The sequence below is a fragment of the Podarcis tiliguerta genome (genome assembly GCF_965153285.1).
Source record: "Podarcis tiliguerta genome assembly, chromosome: 16".
NCBI lineage: Eukaryota > Metazoa > Chordata > Lepidosauria > Squamata > Lacertidae > Podarcis > Podarcis tiliguerta.
The window spans coordinates 34,432,538-34,459,642 of NC_139549.1; the positions used below are offsets into that span (position 1 = coordinate 34,432,538).

General features: G+C 45.3%; 1 protein-coding gene across 2 annotated transcripts in view; it reads right to left on the reverse strand.

Moving 5' to 3' along the window:
• Positions 1-27,105, reverse strand: part of ULK1 (unc-51 like autophagy activating kinase 1) — a 111,202-nt gene that overhangs the window by 57,574 nt on the left and 26,523 nt on the right. Inside the window, exons 4-8 of one of the 2 annotated variants that reach the window (XM_083418178.1) lie at positions 25,261-25,293; positions 23,414-23,450; positions 14,274-14,447; positions 13,705-13,778; positions 7,018-7,119 (exon numbers count right to left, since the gene is read on the reverse strand). In XM_083418178.1, coding sequence (XP_083274304.1) covers positions 7,018-7,119; positions 13,705-13,778; positions 14,274-14,447; positions 23,414-23,450; positions 25,261-25,293 — 420 coding nt within the window. Of the gene's footprint in view, positions 1-7,017; positions 7,120-13,704; positions 13,779-14,273; positions 14,448-16,341; positions 16,361-23,413; positions 23,451-25,260; positions 25,294-27,105 lie in introns of those variants that run through there. The other variant, XM_083418179.1, reaches the window with a different exon arrangement.

Sequence of the window (27,105 nt, forward strand, 5' to 3'; positions counted from 1 at the left end):
GTTTTATCATATTTTAAATATCCTGTTGGTAGCCGCCGAGAGTGGCTGGGGAAACCCAGCCAGATGGGCGGGGTATAAATAATAAATTATCTATTATTATTATTATTATTATTATTATTATTCATCTCCAGTCAGCCCTGAAATTCAAGAAGTAGCCCTGAGTGAACCCACAGGTCTTAGCATAACTTGCCTCACAGGTTTATTCAGAGAATAAAAATAGATTACATTTTCCTGAGGTTATTGGAGAGAGGGATATAAATTAAATAAATTTCAAAATGAAAGGCAAGCTTTAGGGGCAAGACAGATTAATTTCTTCTGTCTCTCTGTACATACTCCAGTATTTCCAACTCCTGCACCCTAATATGCCAGGGTTGGCCAATCATAACTGCAAAACCAGTGATATTAAGGAGTCAGTGTGTAAGACAAGAAACATGGCTTATATGTTTACACAAATATTAGAATGAGTATATTAACTATGCTTCCGTTCCTCATCGTCACTAAAAAGCCCTTCAGTGGCATGCCTTTTGGGGGGGGGCAGGGTCGGAAATTGAATTAACAACTCAATAAACTGTCATCCAATCTGTTTACAAGGATTATGGATCCCATTAATCTCATCCCTCTGTTAGGGTCCATTGTTTTAATTTAGAGACACTGGTGAGTACAAAAAGCTCCTTAAAATTAAAATAAAATGACCTGTCAGACATCTGGCTATTATTTAGGATGTGGGGGGTGGGGGAGGTAAACCTGCTGGGTGTCATGCAGCACAAGTATGGAAGTGTGTTCCTTTATTTTAAAATGGGGGGGGGGGGACCACACTACACATTATAACGTAGCAGACTATGCTCTTTTCTCTCTTCCCATTAATGTGGAATCTATGTGTGCCTTTTGCTGTCACCGCTTCACGTTGTCAGCTGCCAATAGAGCATGGAAACACCCAACCTGATGACATTAAATAAAGAGTAACTGGGTGGATGCAGATGTTACAGGAGAGCATGAGGATATGGCTCATGGAGGCCATTTTCAGTAGCAGCCATGGGCTGGGCGGTGCTCTTTCCTTTAAAGCCCTAAACGGCCTCGGCCCAGTATGCCCCATCATCTTGCCCGGACACGGAGGTCCAGCTCCGATGGCCTTCTGGCGGTTCCCTCCCTGCGAGAAGCAAGGTTACAGGGAACCAGGCAGAGGGCCTTCTCAGTAGTGGCGCCCTTGACATCATCAGATGTCAAGGAAATAAGCAACTATCTGACTTTTAGAAGACATCTGAAGGCAGCCCTGTTTAGGGAAATTTTTAATGTTGTTGTTGTTGTTGTTGTTGTTAAAGAAGTGAGGTACTTCTTTCAACTGTTGATTATCAGTTGTGAGAGCCTCTCCTGTACTTAAAATGTCACAGTTGGCTGAGCCTTGCTTGGTAGAGAGAAGGGACAAGGGAAGGGACACATTTATTTTAGTTGATTTAAAATTTGGGCTTAAAGAGAGATGGACTGTCAGCTCACATCCATTCAGATGGAAAAATACTGCCAGCAGGTTTCATATGCTTTGGAAGTATAAAGACAGCTGCAACTCGCCCCTTACAACTTACAGGACAGGCTTTCAAAAAGCCAGGCACACCCTTGCAATAGTTTTGCAAAGGCCATGTTGCCGCCGTTCCCACATCCCCCTGATAACTGGATCCTCGTGCACACATATTGCACCTGCCAGACATCACTGCAAGGCACCAGGAAGCCTTGTGCCAGCTCAAATGCAAGGAGGACCATTTGAGAGCAAGGAATCTATATCTTGTTACAGAGGGTGCTGGGTGTAACAAGATACAAATACATTTCCCTATTGATCCTTAAGACTGGGAGGGGGGAGTTTCAAAAAGGGATTTTTGCAGGTTCTCCCTTGAGAACTTAAGGAAAGCCCTGCCCGCTTGAAGTCTTAAAGTACATCTACTGCAGCTTCCCATTCAAGGAAATCTTGGCTAAGCCAGGAGTCACCAACCTTTTTGGACTAGTGGGCACATTTTGAATTCTGAGAGTGAGCTGGGGGTGCCAGTCACAAAATGGCTACCAGGCGGGAGCATGGCATAATTTAAAAATTAGAGGGATAGCCACTCCTGACAACCTTGGGCTTAACATGGAAAATCAGCTATATCCAGCTGGTCCTGGCTACTGAGATATCACACACACATACACGCTGTTGTCATAACAGGAAGCATTCCTCGGCACCAGGAAAAATATACAAGGCACCAACACCACTCTCATTTCACAGAAATTACTTAGAAAGTAAATGCACATTTTCTTCCATAACTTTCTTTCTAGGAGAGCTAGAGACTTTTGTCAAAATGATAGATCAAGAGTCTGCGGCACCGGTCCAGGAATAACGTGGTGCTGGGCTGGTGACCAGTGGGATAAGCAGTGTTTCCAAGAAGCTTTAGCAAACCCCCACCCCACTCCCGCCATCTATTTGTCCCCCAACACCTATTAATCGAAGGGACACAGTCTCTCAATCTGTATTTTTTGCTTTGCTCCCGTGATCAACTGGCCACCTTTGCTGAACATTTTAGACAACCATTTTCAACAGGCTGCTGGATTAACTTGTTTCAAACCCTTTTATTAGCTGCCAAGATCACTGCTTTCCACTGTGGGGTCGGAACAATTACTCCTATAATCAAGAGTGGCTAATTAAGCGATGAGAGATTGCCAAAAATGGACAAGGTTCTGGGTAAGATCTGGACAGAAGAAACAGACGGGGATCGTTCTACATGACAAAGCTCAAGCATTATATAAAAGCTCAGGAAAGGCAAAATATACAAAATAACTTTATAAATATTATGGGCATAAACTTCAGTTGTTTATAAAGTTTACAAACAACTGAAGTTTATGCCCATAATATTTACCCCCCCTTTTTTTTGTTAGCCAAGACAGATTCTCAATGTATTATTATTCTGGAATGATAAATAAATTATTCCGGAATGATAAATCAAGATGAGGAATCCGGATGTGCCCTTCTCAGTATAATGAGTGTTTTGTGCTTTTCAGTGTCCATTTTTGGGTCTGCTTGTTTTTTAAAAAAAGAATGTTTTTGTGTATGCATGTTTTCATAAAAGTAAGTAATAAAATATAACCATATGAAGACGCAAACTGAGGACGTTTGGGAGCATGCAAACCTATCAGCTTTGCATTATTATTACCCACTGTCACTGCTTCTTTGCACAGAATTTAGAGTTGGCCCAACTCTGCACCCTTTCTGTTTTCTGTTTTGTCTAATCAGCACAACTCCAGACACCAACTGTGTTGACACAGATTGAAGGATTATCAACCCACGGGCCTACACCTACTCCAAATGCCCTGGGCAGAAAGGAATTCCAGCGATGGACCAATGCAGCGATCCATAAACATAAAGCAGCTTAACAGTAGAAAAAATGACCTCTGATAACAAGAACCATCGTGTGTTATATTCACACGGAGCTGTTCCAAGAGCTCACCAAGGATGGTGCACAATGGAGGCTGTGGGGGCCACTCACCTATCAACCTCATTCTACCCTCAGTCAGCCCCCACCTGCATGCCCTTTTTCTTAGAAGCAGTACAAGGGGGCAGGACTGCTTATCAGTTTCCTCCTGCTGTTTCAGCATTGTCCTTGTAGAACTCGGCAGGGAGAAGGATGAGGCCAAAGCTGGAGTTAGTTGGGTCAGGCCTCAACTACGGTTGGTCTCCCTGCTTTCCATCCCAATCGGCACCAGTCGCCATTACTTGAACATACTGAGCTGGTGTAGCAAGTGGGATTAAGAACCAGGAAGTCTCTAGGTGTAAATCTCGCCTTAGAAAGGAGAGAAGGGAAGTCGCTGATCTAGGAAAGGAAAGACCTCAAAAAGTGGTCTGGCTGGAAGTTGCATCACCACTTAGCATGGGCCTAATTAATCTGGTTCTCCCAAATTAATTATTGTATCAGACCCGAAAGTCCCAGACACCTCTCAGTTATTATTAAAAATCACGCCCATATGTGAAAACGCAAAACTCCAATTCTAGTTTCTCAAGGCTGGACGAGAACAGCTGTTGTGCAAGTCAAAACATCTTCAAGATCTGCAAAAACCTAACTGCACTACTTCTTTATTTTTTAAAAAAGAATATTTGTTTAGGAAGACCTTTGAAGAACTCCTGTTATCTTTAGAATGCTCCAGGGGGCCCTTGCAACTCATTTTACTACTTAATTAACAAAAACAATTGAAGAAAACCACACAAAATCCCACTTCCTCCTCTCCCTCCTGCTCCAGATGACCTCTCTCACGATCAAGATATAAAGAGCAATCCCGGGGCAGGGTGGAGCCAGGAATGGTAGGAGGCAGCACATTTAAATATGTACACCCCAAGCATCTTTGTAAAACCTGGGGGTTAGGAACACACAGACAAGGAGACTAGAAAAGTTAAGTCTTGTTTGTGATCACTGTTTGAGCTTTGCCCACCACAAAAAAAGGAGCATTGGGGGGAAATCATCTAAGGGAGGAAGCAGCTTTTTAAAAAGTACTGAATGTTATAACGTGGTTGCCGCCATGCTAGATTTTCTAGTAAGCTTGCCAAATCAGTTTTATCCTTCCTAGCCAGGTCCTTTGTGTGTGTGGCAATCATACTGGCGGCAGCTGGTATCACTCGCTTGCTTGCTGAAGCTGAAACTTTGGGAGGTCCACAAATCTTAGCTGGCCTTGGGATCCAGCCAAAATGTATGCTTGCCACACGCACAGCCTGCAGATAAAGGGGCAAAGGATGTACTCGATGTTACGCCATGCTCAAAGCTTGAAGCGATGGGGAGCAAGAAGCCCCTGCCCTCCTCAGCTGGGGTACTAGAAGGCAGGGGGAAAGATGGCTCATCCCTCTTGCACAGAGTCTCAAAAAACACAGCAGGTAGTTTTGATGCTCTTTCCTAGTGCTTAGGACACCATCAGGCAGATTTCCTGCTCTTCTCCATGCTCGGCAGTACAGCAATTCTTCCTGAGGTTGAACTTGCCATGCTCAAAAGAATACTTGCACACCCTTGATTATTCGCTACACCCATTCTTAAGTCTCTCAAAGTAGAATGGGTAACACTTCCTGGTTAACTATCCCTCATGCGGTGATAAGAGTTAGCTTGGTAAAGTCAGCTACAGTATGCAAGCATAAAGCTGAGCATAATCTGATTGCAAAATCAAGCATTGCATTGCCCTTTCAAAAACATCCAGAACACAGTGGACAGATTGTTAGGCAGACCTTGGTGGAACAGCCCAAAACCTTAAGAGAGGCAGAAAAGCCAATGGCACACGGGTCAAAGCCAGTCAAGTTATTTTGGCAACTGAGGCAGAAAATTCGTAAGTGCCTCTCCCACTTCCTGGCAGTAAAAATAAATTTAAACAACGAACATCCAAAATCAACTGCCTAAGGCAGCTGCCTCATTTTGCCTAATGGTTGGGCTGGCCCTCTGTATTGAACAGATTACTAAACTACTTAAGAGATATTACTCAGTACTTCTGGTTTGTTTCTGGGCAGTGTTGGTGTTGACCTACAAAAGCTCCAATGCCCAAGGCAAGGTTATCGGAAGGCTTGCCTTCTCCTGTAGGAACCTGCTGAGGACATCAAAAGGCCTGTCTTCAGAAACAGGTGGGTGGCTACCAGAGACAGGCTTTAACTGTGGCAGCATTTGGGGTTTCCCCCTCTACTTTTCTTACCTACTGATTCATTCCACTGCTGCTACATCTGAGGGAAAAGCGGTTGGGCTCAAAGAGCGGAGGAGGAGCTGGTATTGATTTTAGGGTTTGCTCGTTTTCATTTTGTATTTTTATATTCTGATGCAAGCCACTCTGGAAAGCTGCATTATCCAGAGGAGATGTGAACGTATTTTAAATGGGAAAAGGCTTTCTAAAACCTTTTCTCCCAAAACAGTGTGGAGGAGGATGGCATTAAAAAGTCAAGAGTGGGAGAGAGAAAGTGTCCCGTTTCAGTCCTTGCAGAGCGGATGGTGCCTCCTACCTGGGCAGGAAGCTCTATAGTCTACCCCAGGGGTTGGCAACCTGCGGCCCACAGGGGTTACTTAAACAGCCCAGGAGCCGCCCCTGAACTGAGCCACCCACTCGGCTGAGCTAAACCAGCACAGTGTGGAGTGGGGACTCGCTTCCACAGCACCGGAAATCGCAGCTGCACAGATGCAATCTGGCCCACAGAGCGATCTCTGCGGGAATGAATCAGCTCAGGTGAGGTAAACCTTGCTGACCCCTGGTCTACCCCATACAGTTGCTAATACCCAAAGAATCTCCCCCTCAGGCCAATGGCCTGCCCAGACAGCTGCAAACTGGGAAACAGGCACTAATTGCAGCTAGGGACCATTAGGTCCAGTCGTGGCCGACTCTGGGGTTGCGGAGCTCATCTCGCTTTATTGGCCGAGGGAGCCGGCGTACAGCTTCCAGGTCATGTGGCCAGCATGACTAAGCCGCTTCTGGTGAACCAGAGCAGCGCACAGAAACGCCCTTTACCTTCCCGCCAGAGCAGTAGCTATTTATCTACTTGCACTTTGACGTGCTTCTGAACTGCTAGGTTGGCAGGAGCAGGGACTGAGCAACGGGAGCTCACCCCATCACGGGGATTCAAACCGCCGACCTTCTGATCAGCAAGTCCTAGGCTCTGTGGTTTAACGCACAGCACCACCCGCATCCCTAATTGCAGCTACTTGACCCCAATCTCCTCACACTTGGTTCCATTTTTCTCCAAGTACAGCAAGGGAAGAATCGCCCTGGGATCTTTGGATGAAGGGCGGCATACAGATTCAATAAACAGAGTAAATGAAATGAAGGAAGAAAAACAGTGCTACCATCCACCAAAACTTGTGGCATTTGTAACAGACGGCTTGCGTCCCTAAGGAGGCCAAACCCAAAGTTTCTCCCCATGTGACATGGATGATGCTCAAGTTAGAGGCTGGAATTCTTTTTTTCAATGAAAACAACCTCCAAAGAGAGGCAGGTGAGCAATCCAGAAGGCCTAATGAGCAGCCATGAAACTAAACCACAAAGGTAACTCACCTGGAAGGGGGCTTTTCCAGTCAGACACTGGTAAATGATGGTGCCAATACTCCACAAGTCAGCTTTGGCGTCGTAGTGTTGGGACATAATGACTTCTGGGGCCTGCAATAGGAGAAGAAAGGGAACATTACATTTTGTTTTAATGCCTCAGCTTCCGATTTATTTTATTTATTTTTTAAACCTTTTTCTTGGTAACTGTGAAAGAAATTGAGTCCCTTTGGAGTCTCCCTTGCCAACCAGCATGCATAGGCGTATACACACACATACACACACACAGAGAGAGAGAGAGAGAGAGAGAGGCCAAGATTCCACAAAAGAGATTAGAGATTTTGTTCCCAGCTTAGAACGATGTAGTTATACAGGCATGGAGAAGGTTATTTCATAACTCTAATCTGGTTAATTCAGGCGTGATTTTGCTTTAATGAGATAAAGAAACTAACACCTTATCTCCTGACCTGCTGGAGATTGGGGGGCGGGGGCGGGAGGTCCATGCCCTTCTCATGCATGCATGTTTCTGTTTGTGAGAATATATAATACACATTTGCATATACAGAGCCATAGCTACGGGAGGCAGGGGATGCTAGCCAGGGTTTTTGTCCCAGGTGAAGCCTCCAAAGGGGCGTTACTGATGCTCCCAGCCTCTGTATGTGTGTACGCAAATGTGGGTGCCAAATTGGGTCTTTGACCTTGGTGAAATAAAGCCTATTTTCGCTCTTGTCATATGTACTTGCATCCATTATGTATCTGCATTCTGTATTACAAGGGTAGCCAACACAGTGCTTTCCAGATGATGCTGGACTACAACTCCCATCATCCCTGGCCATTGGACTATGCTAGCTGGGGCTGATGGGAGTTGTAGTTTAACAACATTTGGAGGTCATCACATGGGTTCGATTGCAGGGGTAGGCAACCTAAGGCCCGGGGGCCGGATGCGGCCCAATCGCTTTCTCAGTCCAGCCTGCAAACGGTCCGGGAATCAGCGTGTTTTTACATGAGTAGAATGTGTGCTTTTATTTAAAATGCATCTCTGGGTTATTTGTGGGGCATAGGAATTTGTTCATTTTTTTTTTCTTTTTTCAAAATATAGTCCGGCCCACCACATGGTCTGAGGGACGGTGGACCAGCCCACGGCTGAAAAAGGTTGCTGACCTCTGTTCTATTGCACACACACATAAGTCACCACACTAAGCAAACTTCTCCCCTAAAAAACTAAAACCAATGTGCACACATGTTTGAAAAACAGCAACATCTTTTACCACCTGCCACCCAGGTGAACAAAAGAATCGAGCCAGGACAGGTAACACCAGACTTCACAGCCTGAATGACAATCTACAACAAGCTTCCCAAGAATATGGCCTACTACAAAGGAGATTGTGAGGACAGCTTCCAGGAATGGCGGAGAAAGCTCCCCAAAGTCTGGCAACCACCCCTAGGCCTTGGCAGTGAAAAACCCATAGTCAGCTCCCTGCTTTAGGGCTGTATCAGATGAGGGTAAACAGACCAGTCTGCATAAACCTAGACTTGTCCTGATCACACATAATAACAGGGGGGGATGGGGCCCAATATTTATTACAGAACTCCCCACCTCCCCCTGAATAATCTCTTTGCAATTCCTCCCATGCCTATTCCCCACTTCAAACAAGATCCAAGAAAACTTGACTGTGAGAAAGAGTGGAACAAAAGCTGCAGTTGTTTTTTTTCTAAGCGTGGGTGGGTGGTATCCTTCCTTATAATCGTACCTCTGCTTACATATCCCTCTGGATACATAAACTTCAGGATGTGAACGCGGCAAACCCAGAATTATTTTTCCGGGTTTCGCCCCGCACGCATGCGCAGAAGCGGTCCTCCGGTTGTGTATTCCTTGGGATGCGGCCGGACCTCCAGAACGGATCCTGTTTGCAACCGGAGGTACCACTGTATTTCTTACACTTTTATTCCACCCTTGTCCCAAGGAGCTCCAAGAAGTCCACCATTTTATTCCCACCATAAGCCAGTGCTTCCATTTCCAAAATTTGTACAATTGACACTAATCTAGGGTGAGGAACCTGTGGGCACATCTGCATAGGACTTCAACCCTCATTGGTCAGCAATCAAGGCAAATGGGAGCTAAGGCTCAGCAACACCAGGAGGGCCATAGGAAAACAACAGCAAGCTCAGTAGCCTGCAACACAATAAAATGGACAGAAATAGTTTTCCTAAAAGCAATCAGATACTGCCTGCATGCCAACCCTTTCCTTCTGGGAAAGCCTGCAGAAATAAAAAGTTTTTCACATTAGACGAAATGCGTATGATGTTGGAGCCTATCTAACCATTTGTTTTACACAGCACATCTAGTTTGGTCATCAGCCAGGAGCCCTTCAGCCATTTTCTCCCTCTCTCCCTCCCTTAGCCTTGCATCCCTCAATTTATCTTCACAGCCATGCTCGGAGTTCCTCGGAAGAAGATTGAGATGTTTAAATGCCTTACAGAAGAGACTTGGGAGTTTGCTGCCTCCACCCGCAATGCAAAGTGGAACAGTCCATTCTAACACGGCAGGCTTTTACCATGTATGCAGCGATTAGGTCTTGATTCACACTGAGAGCCATGATGACAGGTCTATCCAATGCCCTCGGTGAATTAGACGTCAAAGGCAACTGCTCATTTGCCAGGTTACCTGCAGGGATCTCCTGTGTGCAGCTGTGCCGGGTTTTTATTTGCCTTATTAGAAGTTCCTTGGCAGAACACTGCTGTGGGAAAGGCTAATCTGAAAACCAGATTTGATTTGATTTTTGCGGGGGGGAGGCATTAAACACAACAAACTGGTCTAGCGCAGCCGACACCACCTAAGGTAGTCCAATATTGTCTGCTCATGCTGGCAGCATCTCTCTAGGGTTTAAGACAGGGAGTCTCTCCCATCATCTACTACCTGATCCTATAAAAGCAAGCAAGCAAAGACTTAGGAGATGGCAGGAATTGAAACTGGGATCTTTTGCATGAGAAACAGGGGTTGTAGCACTGAGCTATGGTCTCTTATTAGCTGGAACAGAGGGACAAGGGTTGCGTGGGAAGACTGTGAACTGTTTTCTTTTCAACCGCCACATGAAACTAAAGCAGACACGTAAAGAGTCGCCATGACTCGATTCCCGTTATTCTTTATTTGGGTTGTGCACCAAGCTGCTATTGCATGTTTGCTAACCTCATACAAACAAGCCATTGGCTGCATCCCCTAAGCCTGGTCCTTCGCCAGGACTTCCTCCCCCTGCTGATCTTTGCAATCTTAGCAAACACTCTGCAGGCAACCTAGTCATAACAACAAAGAGGCCAGAGAGAAGAATTAGATGCCATCAAAGGCTATCCTTTGAAAATGAGGCCTTGGCAGAAGCAGCAGCAACAGACCTCAAGCAACCTCTCCCTTTCTGAGGCAGTGCATAATGGAACAAGAATTCACCTCTCCCCAGGGCTGAGCTAAAGATCACACCACAGGGTAGCAAGCTAGGCATGGATATGTGGGGGGGGGGGTAAAGTAAGCATTTTGTTAACATGTCTTTAGCAGTTACACATGAGGAGAAACTTGAAGTTTTGAGAATGTCTTCATCGTACACAAAACTGGACTTACACACACATCATGCACATATATGATGCTCGGTGTGTTTGTAATTTTATTAATGTACACCTGGTGATTTGCAGCTTGATGTGCAAAGTGGATTTATGAAAAACCAGGTCTAGGTTCGGATGTCATGACCAAGCCATGGTTTGAGTCATTCGGGCCATTCCTTGAAGTCACTCACACTCTTCCTCCCCTCGCATTCTCCGATACCCAGCCTCATCCAGGTCCACCATAACCACTGCTTGTCATTATGTCCGATTCACAACCATGAGCGCTGCAAACCAAGTCAGAACTGGACACCACTGTTTGGTTTGCCCGATTCATATACACAGAGAAATCAACTGTAGCTCTTGTGAGCCAGGAAAAGAAAAAGGAGGGAGATTGGAGAGTGAAAGGAGGAAGCATTCAAGACCAAGGCATTGTCCAAACAAACCAAGTCATGATAAGTCCATGACACTTGATGTAGGCTATTCACACATGCAATTCATCACTTCACTGCCAACTGAAACACAAGAACTTGTGAACCATGTCACAGTAACTGGGCAGCTGGGACTGTCAAGTGCACTTTCAGAAGTAGACCAGGCTTGCTGTTACTTAACATGTAAAGGTCCTAAGGCAGACTCTTCAGGTGGGAATCAAGTGCCCAACATCCATACACAAACTGTCTTTTCCAACATAAGCTCGATAGCCAATCTCATGGCAATGAGGAAAGATTCCACACCAGCCCCCCGCAAATTCATCCTGTTCAAACCAGACAAGTCTCTCTCTTTCCTCTTCTTTCCATTAGAAGAGGCAGCACTATTACTGTGGAACAGGATTATATATTAATGACAGGAGATAGAACTGGAGGCATTACCAAATGGATGCTGTATTTCTGTCTCATAGCAAAACACTACCATCAAATGGAAAGAGAGCAAGGAGACAGACTTCTTGTGATTGCTTTCAATCTCAGACTTCATTGCCTGTTCTCCTAGATTGCTATTTTATATATTTTTTTTGCAAAGAATCCAGCTGAGTCCCAAAGGAGAGGGGGCAGTTTTACAAAAATCAAAACTTCCCTCTCTAGCTGAAAACATGGCAGGATCCAGAGTAGAGAGGGGGAGCTCCTTCATGAGTGAATCAGAAGGAATGCTTTTAGTCAGAAAGTGATGCCCTTTCAGATCGTCTCACCCCAAATCAACTTCAAATGGGGCCCAGCAGAAAAGCCCCTGAACCTATTTGTCCGTAAAGTGGTAGGCTCTCTCTACTCTGGAGGGGCTCTTGTGCCTGCAAATTTCAATCACTCCTGTCCTCTCCTGAGTACTATGAGGAAAGCGTGGCTTCTTTGTTAGCTAGGACTACAGAATGCTTTCCTATCAAGAATATACTTCCTTTAACATAAGCTTTCTTATTTTATACCAAGTATATAAAAGGTAAAGGGACCCCTGACCATTAGGTCCAGTCGTGACCGACTCTGGGGTTACGGCGCTCATCTCGCTTTATTGGCCGAGGGAGTCGGCGTACAGCATGACCAAGCCATGAACCAGAGCAGCGCATGGAAACGCCGTTTACCTCCCCGCAGGAGTGGTACCTATTTATCTACTTGCACTTTGACGTGCTTTCGAACTGCTAGGTTGGCAGGAACAGGGACCGAGCAACGGGAGCTCACCCCGTCACGGGGATTCGAACCGCCGACCTTCTGACCGACAAGTCCTAGGCTCTGTGGTTTAACCCACAGCGCCACCCGCGTCCCTACCAAGTATATATTTTATACTTATTTTATACCTTTCAATTAAAGGTGTACTCCAAGCAAGGATTCATTTAACTGAAGTTAATTTCTGCTGCTGCTGCATATAAATCCTAAAAGCAGGCAGAAAACACCCTTTCACAAATACAAAGCACTATCTGAAGACACACTATACTGTAATATTGCTGAAGATAAGCAGGCCTGCATCTGGTGCCTAGGTGGGAGACCCCTCCCCCCTAAAATCGGTTCATGTCACCTTGAGTTCCACAACAAAAGAGAGGCAGGTCTAGGTAAATAAATACAATCGTAGCCCAACTGATAATTTCAGAGCCAAGCTTTATCATGGAGTACAGGCCCTGGAGCTGAGCCCTGACTAAGCTAACCTCTGAATGAGACTACTCTATGGCTTTTTACCTGCACAACAGAAGAAAACACAATAGGCCAGAGCAACAGAAGACCACCTGTGTTCACACAAAGCAGCAGTGACAGCGAAGATTGGTTTATGACCCCGAACAGCATCCCTTTGCATACTAAGTTATGGGGGGATACAATCAGGATTCTAAAATCAATACATCAATCCACACTCAACTGGCACAGCCCGCAGGCCCAGAGCCAGCTATCAGCTCAGTTGAGCATTGGCTGAGGGCCAAAGGAGTGTGCAAAGGCCCCTCACCAACACGACCCACTTTTGAAAGGGAGCTGCCCAGAGGGTGCAGAATTCTTACAGCAAATATCAATCGCTCACACATGCACAGTTCATCACACTCAATGAGGGCAAAGAATCACAGGGTGGAACAGGGCAATGCAGAGAAGCAGAGGTTAGATTCTCAGTGGCTTCCATTAGGTTCTATGGTACAAAGCACAGGCAAGACTGGGGAGGGGAGTCCTGGGTTCAATCCCTGGGAGAGAGATAGGGAAGATTCTTGTCTGAAACTCTAGAGAGCCATTGCCACCTACACAATAGTGAGGCAGATGGCCAAGTGGTCAGACCCTATGATCTACCTCCTCGCGATTCTACAAAATGGGAGATTGCCAGAAGCAAAGCAACAGAGAGACACCACACCTTTAATGGGGAGCTGTAATACCAGAACTGTTCTTTGCCCCGCTCATCACCACTGTGGTGGTTTGACAGGAAAATGCAGGGTTGATTTGTTTTAATCAGGCATTTAAAGGCACCTGGCAGCAGAGATACAAAACAGGACTGATGGCAGGGAACATCATACAGCAGGAAGTGAGAGGAGACACAATTGGAACAGAGTCTTACATTCATGTTCAATAAGCTTCATTAAGGGATGGTTGTTTTTAACTTCCCATGTTCTGCAGTGATAAAGAATAGTCCCTACTGCGGGCAAAATGGTAACCAGAATGGACTTACCATGTACATGGGGGAGCCACAGAGAGTCGCAGCCATCATATTGCTCTGCAGGTATCGTGCAAATCCAAAATCAGCTACACGCAGAACCAAAACAAGCCAAAAAGAAAGGAAAAAAGAGCAAGGTTAAGATAAATGGCAGCTCACAAACACAGTACACATACGTGAGTGACCACCACTTGGTGACGAAAAAGGCGCACTTGCATGTGCCAAAACAATCGTCGTTGATTGCAGACAACAGTTTTTGTATCGCCCCAAAACACAGAATATATTTTAACAGAGGAAATAGTTGCACTCAGCTGTCAAACACACTTACTATAGAGTAAGCTGAATACTTCCGTGTAAATTCACACAGAACTGCAATATAACAATCCACTGAGTGAAGCGGACAAAAATAAATAAAAATGCATGACTTTTTTTTTACTTTTTTTTAAAAGCTAATTACTTGGCCTGGTTTGGAATTCCACTTGTAATATTTGGAAAACCAGTTTCAACTACAATATCTGTTACACATTACCAGTAAACATTTTAATTTTTTAAAAAGAAATCAATGGACAGCTCCCGGGGCTTACCAATCTTAATGCGAATGTTATTGGGGTTTGATTTTTTGCCCCCCACAAAAGAAAGGAGGATGTTTTGAGGTTTCAGATCCCGGTGGATTATCCCTTTGCTGTGTAGCACCTTCATGGCGCCAGCAATTTGCTGCAGAAAGAGTCTGATCGTATCTTCGCTGAGGGTCCTCATACCTAGAGAGGGGGAAAGGTGGGGGGAGATTAATAGCTGCAAAACCAGCTACTATAAAAACTGATAACCATCTATGATAAGGAGCGAATATCACCCATAAATATCTAGCGCTGCAAGGAAGACATACGAGGCGCAAGGGCCAATAGGGATAGGCCTGGTACAATTTATTTAAAATTGTTGCCTTTTCAACAATTGCAATTTACAAAAGCCATTGCAGCATAATCACAGCCCCCTCCCAAACAGCAGCAGCAATAAAAACACATAAGTTTCCATATTATCAAGGAATGTCCCCCCCCATCCCCAAAAAAGGCTCAGAGTTCAGAAGAGTGAACACTTCTATCCCTTCCTTTTATCCTTACAACAACCCTGAAAAGTAGGCTTAAGGTGGAGATTAGCCCATGCTTCATGACTGAGTAAAGATTTGCACCCGGGTCTCCTAGTCACCATCCAACACTCCTGCCACCTCGGCTCCATAATGAACATTTACATTATTATTTTTGTAACTGTCTTAAATGCAGTTGACAAATCAACTAGGAATCTGTTATAATTTGGTCAGTCCTAACCTGTGAGCCGCAAGTTCAGGTCAAGTGACAGAAGTGAGCAGAGCCCCGTTTTCCAAAGCCCTCAGGGAACCGGGCACGGGTTACGAGACATGACGCGTTAGAAAATACCTCAAGAGTTATTAAAAAGGTGTGTGCGTGTGTGGACACGCCATGCTTTTGCTGCGTATACCTCAGAGCAGCTGAGTGAGATCAGGCTCACACACAAACAATGCATCATGGGGGAATTAGCCACTTCCTCGGACACAAGTCACCCTCTCGCCAACAACGTTCCCTCTTGCACTCAGTAAAAGTCAAATTAACCAACGATTTGCCTTATTTTCACACCATTCAAGATGTGATCCCCGAGGGAAACACCTTACTCAGCCTACTGGCCTGTCTGCCGCCTAATAACTCAGTTCTTCTAGGACTCCTAAGAGGATTTCGTTTTCTTTGCTTTAACGCAAGTGTAGGCATCCTAAGGCCCGGATCCGGCCTAATCACCTTCTCAATGTGGCCCACGGATGGCCCGGGAATCAGCGTGTTTTTAATGTGTGCTTTTATTTAAAACAAATCTGTGGGTTTATTTGCGGGGCATAGGATACATAGCTGTCAACTTTTCCCTTTTCTTGAGAGGAATCCTATTCGGAATAAGGGAATTTCCCTTTAAAAAAGGGAAAAGTTGAAGCTATGCATAGGAATTCGTTCTCCACCCCCCCCCCCCGGCCAAATATAGCCCGGCCCCACTACATGGTCTGAGGGATGGCCCCATGGCTGAAAAAGGTTGCTCACCCCTGTTTTAATGTACTCCTTAGGGATGACTTTTGGGGGCGAAGGCCTCATAAAGCGGCATAAAATACAGTAACCACAATACAATAATCCAGAACAGGATTGAGTGGGTCACACACACACACACACACACACACACACAGAAGCACCAATGTTTCTGGACTGCAATGCCCATCATCCCCGACTCCCAGCCAAGCTGGCAGGGGCTGATGGGAGTCGGAGTCCAACAACATATGGAGGGCTACCGGGTTCATCATGGCGACTTGCCATTTTGGCTACTACATCTTGCTGGAGGCAGAACGCCTCTCAATACCACTTGCTGGGAGCTGCAGATGGACTTTGGTTCTGCTTTTGGACTGCCCATCACACACACAAACACATGTCCCAATGGGTAAAACACACAGGACTGGGCCCTTTTGCTGAGGAAATTTACCGCAGCTTGGGATTCACAATTTCACACACACACACACAGATATATAGGTTTTAAACACGGGAGGAGGAGGAAGGGGAGCAGGCAGAGGCTATCCAAAACCAAGCTTAGTCAGCAGCATATCGACGACCCCTTCACCTGTTCACAGGGCCAATGCCAACCCTGGGTGCTTCTTGCAAGGGCTTGCCAATGTGCACATTCAATGCCAAGGCATGCTGACTAATGCCATGACAACGTTTTGGCAAGAAGCAAGCCCTTCTCCTCTTCCGCCACGTGGAGGGACAAGCTGAGCTCATCCTCAACATTTGGGCCAGGGAGTAAACACACAGGTGCCTGGGCTGGGGGGGGGGGGCGGGGGCAGCGCAATTCAAAACCTGCCACTGCCTTGCAGTTGAGGAGTAAAGGGAGTCCAGAACAGGTGTGGAATCTAGGCAAAGTTACAAGCGCCGAATTGCTGCCATTTCAAGGACGGAGGGCCTGCAGCACGGGCTCAATTCCGGATTACCAAATAGGCAAAGTAGGCATCGGACAATGGGCCCCACATCTTTTAGGGGCCCTGCGAAAGCAGTTCAAAATAATCAATTTGATCTTGACAGAAAATTACAATCAAGCTTTCTTAGCTCAGCTTGCTCCTCCTGTATTCTGCCTGCCCAATAAATCCAGAGGCAAAACGGTCGCTGAGCACCAAGGTTACATACACTGCAGCAATGCCGTCCCACATTTGCAGTTGTTTTGCAGCATGCTTGCTCAAAATCTGGTCCTCACTGCACTGTGTTGGTGTCATTGTAAGAAAAAACAACACGTGTCTAGTCCTCATTGATTCAGAAAAAGCTTCAAAACAGGTAGAGAGCAAACATTATGGAGAGAAAGCTGGGAAATGGAGATGAAGGATTCTATGTGGCAGAACTATTGGCAAATTTGGGGAACTGGGAGGAAGCTTCAGTGTGGCTCACAGCTTTCCAGCTCATTCCTATTCTTCCTGCCCTCTAATAACATCAAGGAGTGTCTGTTCTATTTCTTATACACAAGTATGTAATGTTCTTATCATTCCCAGCTGATCTATCTTTTTTACAGATTGAGGTGTTGGAATTGCAGACCCTCCAAGTGTCCCTATTTTCCAGGGACAATCCTGGATTTACAGAAGCCGCCATGGTTTCTGATTTTATCCCAGAACGTGCCACTTTACCTTAGGGCGTCCCTATTTTCAGCAGATAAATGTTGGAGGGTATTGAGGCAGTCCTGTATCGGGAAGGTTTTTTAATGTTTAATGTTTTATTATGTTTTTATATATGGTGGAGGGCACCCAGAGTAGCTGGGGCAACGCAGTCAGATGGGTGGGGAAGGAGGAGGAGGAGGAGGAGGAGGAGGAGGAGGAGGAGGAGGAGGAGGGGACCTCCCTAATTTCATCAGAGAAATGTTGTAGGTTATGGAATTGAACAATTTCAGACTTACTGTTCTTCCACAAAAAGAACTCCCTCTCCCTGGCCTAAACTATTCCTCATATGCTCCAAGGCAGCCCTGTTTAGGGAGGTTTTTAATGTTTGATGTTTTATTGTCTTTTTTATATTCTGTTGAGAGCAGCCCAGAGTGGCTGGGGAAACCCAGCCAGATGGACGGCGTATAAATAATAACTTCTTATTATTGCTATTGTTATAACCTTTTTATTGTAATTTTAATTAAATTTTCAAATTATACGTTTCAAAATGAACATTTTGCACAATGCCATATATCCATTGACCTCCCTTCTTTTCCTTCTATGGTTCAATTTACTTATCTATCATTCCTGCATATTTTACCATTCTCATATGCTAACTTTCTAACTGCAGGCTTTAAAAATGTTCAAAGAGGTGGCATCCCAGCCCCTAACATTGGTATTGTGAATGCAGTCCTTTGTACCTTGTTCTATCACACTCAGCCTCAGGGAACACAATCTGGATGGTAGTAGCTGTCATTTTAAATGCCACACCGAAGAAGCGTAGCTAATCTTTAAAAGGTCTCTGTTGTTAAGAAGCAGAAGAAAGTTTTCTAAGAACAGAACCAATTATTCAGATTGGCTGGCTCCTGCTCTAGGAAACATAACTCCATTAAGACCAAAGATTAGCTACCAACTAATGGAGAAAGTGAGGGGGCAGACAAAAGAGCATTACAAAACAGTAAGCAAATTAGGAACCACTTAAAAAAACCAACCAATTGTCAAAATGCCTTTATCGGTGACATTTTTCAAAAATCTTGCAGAATGGTGTCCCTGTGTCTATGCCCATGAAGAAAACACACAAAATACGGTACTGGGCTGAACAACTGTCTTTTGAAAAACCACAGTTTCCCACTCCATCTTTAAAAAAAAAAAATTAAAGGAAGTTTCTAGTCCTGTTGGTGTAAAGATAAACTTGAAAGAGATTTCAGAACCCAGAGAGAAAGCCAAAATAAGAATTATAACCTCCAAAGGGAGTTATTCCCCCCCCCCACTCCCCCTATTGACAAGCAAAAGCTGAATAATGTAAGCAAATGTACATAATTTATCCAGGTCATGTACCTGGGCATTCTTGGTACAAAGATTTGGGGCTAGATGTAGCATGCCAGAGTAACCAGGTAAAACAGGAACCAAAATAACTACATCATCAAGTGGCAGCAAATAATCACCTTGCAGATTAAGCACACCCTCTCATTTTCACAGATGGGAATGGGAACACTAAGACCCCTATTCTCACCCGCAAGGATCATTACCCAAAGTCCTTCCTTCACCCTCACTGGACGCTCAATTCTGTCTGTTGCTGTCATTTACTGGGGGGACCAGCAATAACTCAACAGCTGCAGTGTGGGAAGAGGTAGGTTGGGCACTGCTAGGTGCCTTAGTGTTCACACATAGGAATTTAGATGCATGCTTGCTCGAGGTAAGAGCATAGACCATGGGTAGGCAAACTAAGGCCTGGGGGCCGGATGTGGCCCAATCGCCTTCTAAATCCGGCCTGCGGACAGTCCAGGAATCAGCGTGTTTTTACATGAGTAGAATGTGTGCTTTTATTTAAAATGCATCTCTGGGTTATTTGTGGGGTCTGCCTGATGTTTTTACATGAGTAGAATGTGTGCTTTTATTTAAAATGCATCTCTGGGTTATTTGTTGGCCATAGCATGCCAGATTGCAAGGCATCTGAGACTAATATCCTTATGGTTTGGGCAGATCTATATAGAAGGCCCTGTCTGACAGGCGTTGTTCCCTTTGTTTGTTTTTTTGCCACAGCTGAGACATTTTGCAGCATAATGGCCCAATCTTAAAAGTAATAATTTTATCTATATTTTTAAAAGCCACGTGGTATGCACAGTTCTGCTGTCAAGCCTCCTCTGCATTCCGGCTGCTAAAAGCCAAATAAATGATCTGAACTCATCATTCATAAAACATTACAACACTAGCTCCGGAGGGGAAATAAGAATCCAGTTTTTTTAATATTTCCATTCCAGCAGCTCAACATGAAAGAGGTTTAAGCGGCCATGATCAGTGAGGCTGGGATAGGAGAATTCATCTTTTTTCCCCCTTGCTCATGAACCAACTTAGCACCAAATTAACAAAAAGGAGGATGACAGCCTTGATTAACGTTGTTTTGTTTAAACATGGCCGAAAAAAACATTCTGAGAGATGATTAAACATGGAGAGACAGCTTTAATCTTTTAAGTTAGCACACGAGACTAAAGGCTTTTAAAAAGGAAGAGTGTTTAGCTGCAGGAGGAAGAAGTGAAGGGAAAACACATTCTAAATCCAATGTGCATTCAGAAGAGTGGCTACTTTAAAATCCAGAACTATAAAAGCCTGTCTCTATTTGGAAGACATCACAAACATTTGCAGATCTGGTGTTAGCTTGTGTTTTTTAACTTTTACTGCTAAAGGAAGACTTACTGGGATGAAGGAGAACAGCAGGAGATAGGCCCATTTCCAGTTTGGGGTAACTGGGACAGCTGGTTTTTGGAGGTGTTTTATAGGAACTATCTCCCTGGTATCAGAGTTGGAGGGAGCCTTGCAGACGAGCTAGTGCAACCCCCTACAAAATGAAGGAGGAGATAGGGCTGTGGCTCAGTGGTGGGACAACTGCTTTGCATGCAGAAGGTCCCTGGTTCTCTCCCTAGCATCTCCGGGTAGGACTGGAAACCTGTCATCATGGGGACCATACTTAGTTAGACGAGCCCGTGGTCTGACTTGGTACAAGGCTGCTTCCTACGCATGTAGGTTCTCCATGCAGCTGGGGTTGGGAAGTGCTGTATCTCTGCAGCAGAACACCTGCTTTGCATGCAGAAGGTCTCAGGCTGACCAGTAGAAGGTAGCTTCCTAAGTTGCTGCACAGGAAATGCAGAGTAGCCCCGACATTTGGCTGCCTGCACTCCTCTTGAAGACTTCCAACAAGGAAGATGCCACCAGCCCTCTGAGTAAAGGGGTTGACAACCTGGCCCCTACCACCCACTAGTGGGTGTTTCAGCATTCTAGGTGGGGCGGTAGGGGGTTCTATGGCACAAGCTGAATCCTCCTTCCATCAAGCACTGGTGGGCAGTATGGAAATCTTACCATCAAGAAAGATGCATTAGTAGGCAGTAGGTATAAAAAGGTTGACTACCCCTGGGTTATATTGTGGTACTGCCCATACCATGAAGAAGCTTCTTAAAAGCTAGGCAGCAGAGGAAGCAGACGTGGACAGGGCCTCCTGGATGGTGTGGGAGAACTCAATGATGTGGGCTTTGTTTTCCTAGTTCCTGGGAATCACAAGCAGGTAGTGTGCTGTTGCCCCCAAGGCCTGGCCTGCAGGTTTCCCAAAGGGATCATGTTGACCACTGTGAGAACAGGATGCTGGACTAGATGGGTCTTTGGCGTGATCCAGCACAGTTCTCTTCTTAAATGTTCTTGTAAAGGTAAAGATAAAGGGACCCACTTAGGTCCAGTCCCGCACGACTCTGGCGTTGCGGCGCTCATCTCACTTTATTGGCCGAGGGAGTCGGTGTACAGTCCGGGTTATGTGGCTAGCATGACTAATCCGCTTCTGGCGAACCAGAGCAGCGCACAGAAACGCTGTTTACCTTCCCGCCTGAGCGGTACCTCTGTATCTACTTGCGCTGCATGCTTTCGAACTGCTAGGTGGGCAGGAGCTGGGACCGAGCAACGGGAGCTCACCCCATTGCGGGGATTCGAACCGCCAACCTTCTGATCGGCAAGCCCTAGGCTCTGTGGTTTAACTCACAGCACCACCCGTGTCCCTCAAAATGTTCTTTTACTGGGTATTAATTCTGTATTTGTTCAATGTTATTATACGTCACTTTGCAGGCTCATTTTAGGGTCAAACAGCAGGCTATCTGGCATGTGGCTCTGATTGGTGCCTGTAAGGGAGACCATTGGGATTCATGTAACTTAATGCGACTTTTAGCTAATACTAGAAGTTTTTAAAAAATAAAAAGAGGAATAATTGTTGCAAGGAGGGGAAAAAACCCTCTAGTCCCATCTCCTTCCCCCCAAATTGGGTAGGGGAAGAGGTATTAAAACTGGGTTTTGTTTTGGGGTTTTCCAAGGTTAAAACATGAGATTAAAGGGCAAGATGTGGTTGTTGAGCAGACAAACATTTCCTAATTTCTTTCATTCAATGAGCCCGGATTGCTAAACCTTGCTTCAGGCAAATCATTTGCAGTATTTAAAAACAAACAACCAAATCAGCAAAAAGAGGGGGGCGGGACTTAATTGCAATGGTCTTGTAAACAGAAAACCAACTGTTGAAAAGTAGTCCAAACAAAACCAGTCATTACTGACCTAGATTATATACAGTCAGTAAATGAGGGCTCAGGGCTTGGAGATTATCAATGAGGAAGTAATGTCCAAAGGAGCAGAGATGACAGGCTGCAGAACTAGTCATTAGCATAAAGTTGTGTTACTCCAGACTTTGCTTTCGCAATAGAAGACAACAAATGCTGCACTTTTCAGGGTCCATGTCAGACTTTGGTGGACCTCCTTTGTAAGCAAAAGCCATAGCTCAGAGGCAGAGCATCTGCCTTGCATGCAGAAGTTTCAATCTCTGCCAACTTCAGGTAAGCCTGCAAGAGAACCCTGTCTGAAATCCTGCAAAGAGGCCACCAGTCCAAGGAGACAACGTGGAGCTAGAAGGACCAACAACTCCTCTTTAGATGTCAGCTTCCTATGTCCCCCCACCAAGTCACCCACCCACTCCTCCAAAACACATTCACCCTGCATACAGTTGTGTGTTTGGGTGAGAGGGTAGTGGGGCCACTACTAGGTTTTTATTTGTGGTGGGTTGTCATCAGGTTAAGGATGTCCAAGCAGGACCACCCCCTCCCTTGAGGTCATTGTTAGTGACAGGCTGGGATTCTAATTGTCCTGAACCCCAGCGTACCCGAAGGAAAGTCCTAATAGTGCACACAGTCCCAAGAGTGGTCAGAAAGTGCAAATGGTCAAATACCAGTCCAGGTCCAATACAACGAGCAAGGTCCAAAATCAAGATCTGCACGGTCAGTTCCCCGCTTCTGCAGAATCTCCAGGGTATCTGGGGTCAGTCCTAAGTCACAATCCAGTGGCGTTGCCAAAGCATGGTCCATCAATGGAGAAAGTTGGGCAAACACTGGGTCTCCCCCTTCAGGGAGAATTAGGCCTCTGAATACTTCATAACATTACATGCCTCCACATGAAAGCCATAGAAAAGTACTTCTGGCATGTGGATGGGATCATGGAGTCATAGAATTGCAAGGCTCATCTAGCCCCCTGCAATGCAGGAATCACAGGTAAATAATCCCTGACAGATGGCCACCCAACCTCTGTTTTAAAACACTCAATGAAGGAGCGTTCAACAGCTTCCAAGTTGTTGCTATCATTGAGCCCACCACTCGAGTCAGCACGGTTGCATGCAACTTCTCCATATACCAGGCAAAGTGGTAGGAGGAGCTTATCTTGCCACGCCCCTCGTGAGGGGGCAGGGCAAGGTCCAAGCCAACCTGGGCACATCACAGCAACACTTCCAAATTCCCAAAACCCTTAAAAGAGCTGAAAGCTGATCAGAACTCCCCCAAAACAGGGACAACAGCACAAACACCCTAAGCACAAGTTTTGCAGAATTAAAAAACAACAACCAGTGAGCCACTTACATATTCCAGGCGCCACATTGGAGCGGCCAACATTTCAACATGCTATTTAGGTTCTGCCAAAAAGAGAAGAGACATCAGGGATGATACTTACTGTGCAAGTAATCTGCCAGGTCTCCACCATTGCAGTACTAGATCAGAGAAGGGAGATAAAGAGAAGTCTGTGAGCAAGAGGTTAGTTAAAAATTCTGTCTCACCAAGGCTCTACAATAAAGCACAGAAACAATCCTCTAGTTGTTTCCTGCCTTAAGTGGCAATTCACAGAACTCGGGCACCTTCAGAAACTAAAGAGATTGGCCTTTTCCAATTGCAAAATGCCAGAGCTTAGGATCTGGTAACTGCAGTGTACATTGTTTTCTTCATTTATTCAGCTTAAAAATATTGATTCTTGAAATGCGGGAGACATTCGGGCAGGGGTAGTAAGCCAGTGCCCTCCAGATCTTGTTGGACTCCAAATCCCACCAGCTCTAGCCAGCATAACCAATGGTCAGGGATAGGAGTTTGGGATCTCAGGTTAGGGCTTTCTGGACACAAGTGAGTGTGGATCACTGTTTCCACTGGATCCCTTCCCCCAGCCCACCCTCAACTTCTGGGGTCTGAAAGCCTGCATGCCTACACATTCACAGAGATTAGGGGTGGGCCCAGCAGGCACCACCACAATCCCTCTCTCCCTACCTCCGAGTAAAAAGCCCCCTTCTACTGCAAATATATTATCCCAAGTTCTGCCACATTGACATAGTCCCGCTAATATGAGCAAATCCTGTTCTTTCTCCACTGTTTCTTTCAAGAGGATGTCCATGGCTATTTTAGTGACTCTTGAGACCAAAACAGCAGAGGCCTTCCAACAACAGCCAAGCATTTCATTTTAGAAGGTCTATGCTGGCACCAAGATAGTAAACCAGGCAATAGTTTGGCTTCCTGTTCTCCCTTCCCAAATAGAGTTTTTTAATACAATAGCCTTGCAGGCAACATTATGATTTTTTAATGTGAGTGCGTCCTTTTTTCTGAATTAAAACCAGAGGCATATTTTACTCTTACACTTAAAATATATGTCATTGACTAATTATTTACATGCAGTCATGGGAAACTGTGACCCTCCATGTATTATTGTACTCCCAAGACGTCTGGACAACTCGGGACACTGTATGGACAACTGAGATGGCAGAGATCACTTGGAGAATTTTTACTTACAGAACCATACCCTACAGTATCACGCTGGTGACCAAAAGATAATAATATTTCCCTCCTTTGCTCTCGCACTCTGGAATGCGCTCCATCAGTTGCTTCTGACATCGTGTTGTAAACAGTCATGGGAACCATAGTATGTTGAGCGTGCTGTGAGTTGTTAAAGTAAAGGTAAAGGACCCCTGACAGTTAAGTCCAGTCGCAGATGACTCTGGGGTTGAGGCGCTCATCTCGCTTTACAGGCCAAGGGAGCCGGCGTTTGTCCGCAGTTTTTCCGGGTCATGTGGCCAGCATGTCTAAGCTGCTTCTGGCGCAACAGAACACCGAAACCAGAGAAGCGCACGGAAATGCCATTTACCTTCCCGCCGGAGCAGTACCTATTTACCTACTTGCACTGGCGTGCTTTCAAACTGCTAGGTTGGCAGGAGCTGGGACCGAGCAAGAGGAGTTCACCCCGTTGCAGGGATTCAAACCGTCGATCTTCTGATCAGCAAGCCCAAGAGGCTCAGTGGTTTAGACCACAGTGTCACCCGCATTCCCCTCACAGAGCTAAAATTCCCAGAATGGCTTTACACTCAGTCCCATTTCCCAGGGGACTCTCTGAGCAGAACATGATTCACTTGGCAACTCTCAGCACCCAGGATTCCTTGGACGAAGTCGTTATAGTTTAAAGTGGAATGATGATGCTTTAGGTATCTAGTGCAGATAACACCTAAGAATAACCTTCACCTTTGATAAGAGTTCAGAATTACTCACCTCCATAACCAAGTAAACAGAGTTGGCCATTTCCTAAAAGAAAAGAAAGGGGATGGGGGAGAATCAGTTATTTTTCCAAAAATAGAGAGGTTTGGATCCAGTCAACAAAGCAGAATACACTGTGGGTGCCAGAGAATTTAATGCAGAGTTTACCAAGGTGTTCAATTCTTACATGCCTTTCCCTTTTAACACACCTGAATTATTTAGGCCCCCTTCCATATTCATTAGAGGCTCCTGGGTACTCCTAAATGCACATTTAACAAGTAAAATGTGCGCTGGAAACTGAGGATGGGAGATTTTAAAAAACCAAACCATGGCTCATGGGGAGAGACAGAAAAAACAAACCACTAGGACTAGAAACTGGAAAACTTCTAAACCTCCGGATTATTTTTTTGGGGGGGTGGGGTGGGGGGCATTCAGCTACAATTTATAAAAGTGAATCTATTAACAGGACTGGTTTAGTAGTTCCTTTCAACGAAAAACAAGCACACATGAATTTTGCACCTTACACAAGGCTGGCCTCTAATATTCGGCAGAGACGGGGCCTGTGCCCCACCCCAGATGTTGTCAAACTCCCATCACCCCTTGCCAGCACCTCCAATGGTCAGAGGTGATGGGAGCCAGGGGGCAGGAACATTTAGATCGCCAACAATTCCCTGTTCCTATGGTATATATAAGCATGTGTCAATAACCATCTTTTAGCAGAAAAAAACTCACAGGGTTGTTATAATTGCAGGGGAGGGGGAGGGAAGCAGGGAGGAGAGACCTGGGACCCCCATCCTGAATTCTCTGGAGGGGTAGCACTATTTCCTGTTAAAATTTTGCAAGATGTGTGTCCGTGTGTGCTAACTGTATTTCCTTTTACCAATTCTCATTCTGCTTCATTTTTACTCTTTTCTTTTTTTAAAAAAGTTATTTAGTCTGCATTTGGGCAGAAGAAACATAATTGAAAATTGCATTTTGGCTTAAGCGCCTATCACATTGTGCCTTAACTAACTGCAGGTAGCTTGCGGACGATTGCTCAATATTTATTGATAAAAGTGACCGTCATCCCAGAGCAGTATATCCTTGAAATATCACATTCGACACCAACCAGCTAAAGTCCACACTGTCAGCATGCAGTCAAAGTACCATGCAAATGTGGAAGCCAACTGCTTTGCATACAACGGATTCTGACACAAATCCAAAATTGCATGCCGTTAAGTTTTATGGCTCCTTATATCTTCCCCCAAGTTGCCAAGGCATCTCTCAGGAAGTGAATGTTGCATAAAGATTAACACAGTTCTTTTATGGACCATTAAATATAATAAGAACCGCAGGTGATGGAGGCGGATAATGGACTACTTGCCAGCTAGCAGCCAAGACCCTCCACCAGCCATTAGCCAAACTGATGTGATAGCACAGAAAGTTCAAAAGCAACCCAGATGCTGAGGGGGAAATGTGGGTTATTATGGGATGTTAGCAATCACTGTAGTTCTGTTTGGTTGTGGCAAGGGAACCCAAGATGGGGCTAAAGTGCAGAAGGATGGGTGAGTCAGACAAATCTGAATTGCATTTACTAACTGAAAATTAATCAGCCAGGGTGTCTACTGCACAGAATTAGAAGAGGCTTTCTCCTCTATTCTTCTAGAAAACATTGTGGGCGAGGGGTAGAAAGAAACAGGAGGAAGATGAGCTGATAATCAGGTGAATAAATGGTTTGTTGGCCAGCTCAGCTGTTGCAGCTGCTGTTTCATAGGGAAGGAGACTAGGAAAGGGATTTGAGTGTATCCAAAACATCCATACAGTTTGGGGCTTTTGTTTCTCCTCTGACAAATGGACCGTGGCTTACCCTACTCACTCCCA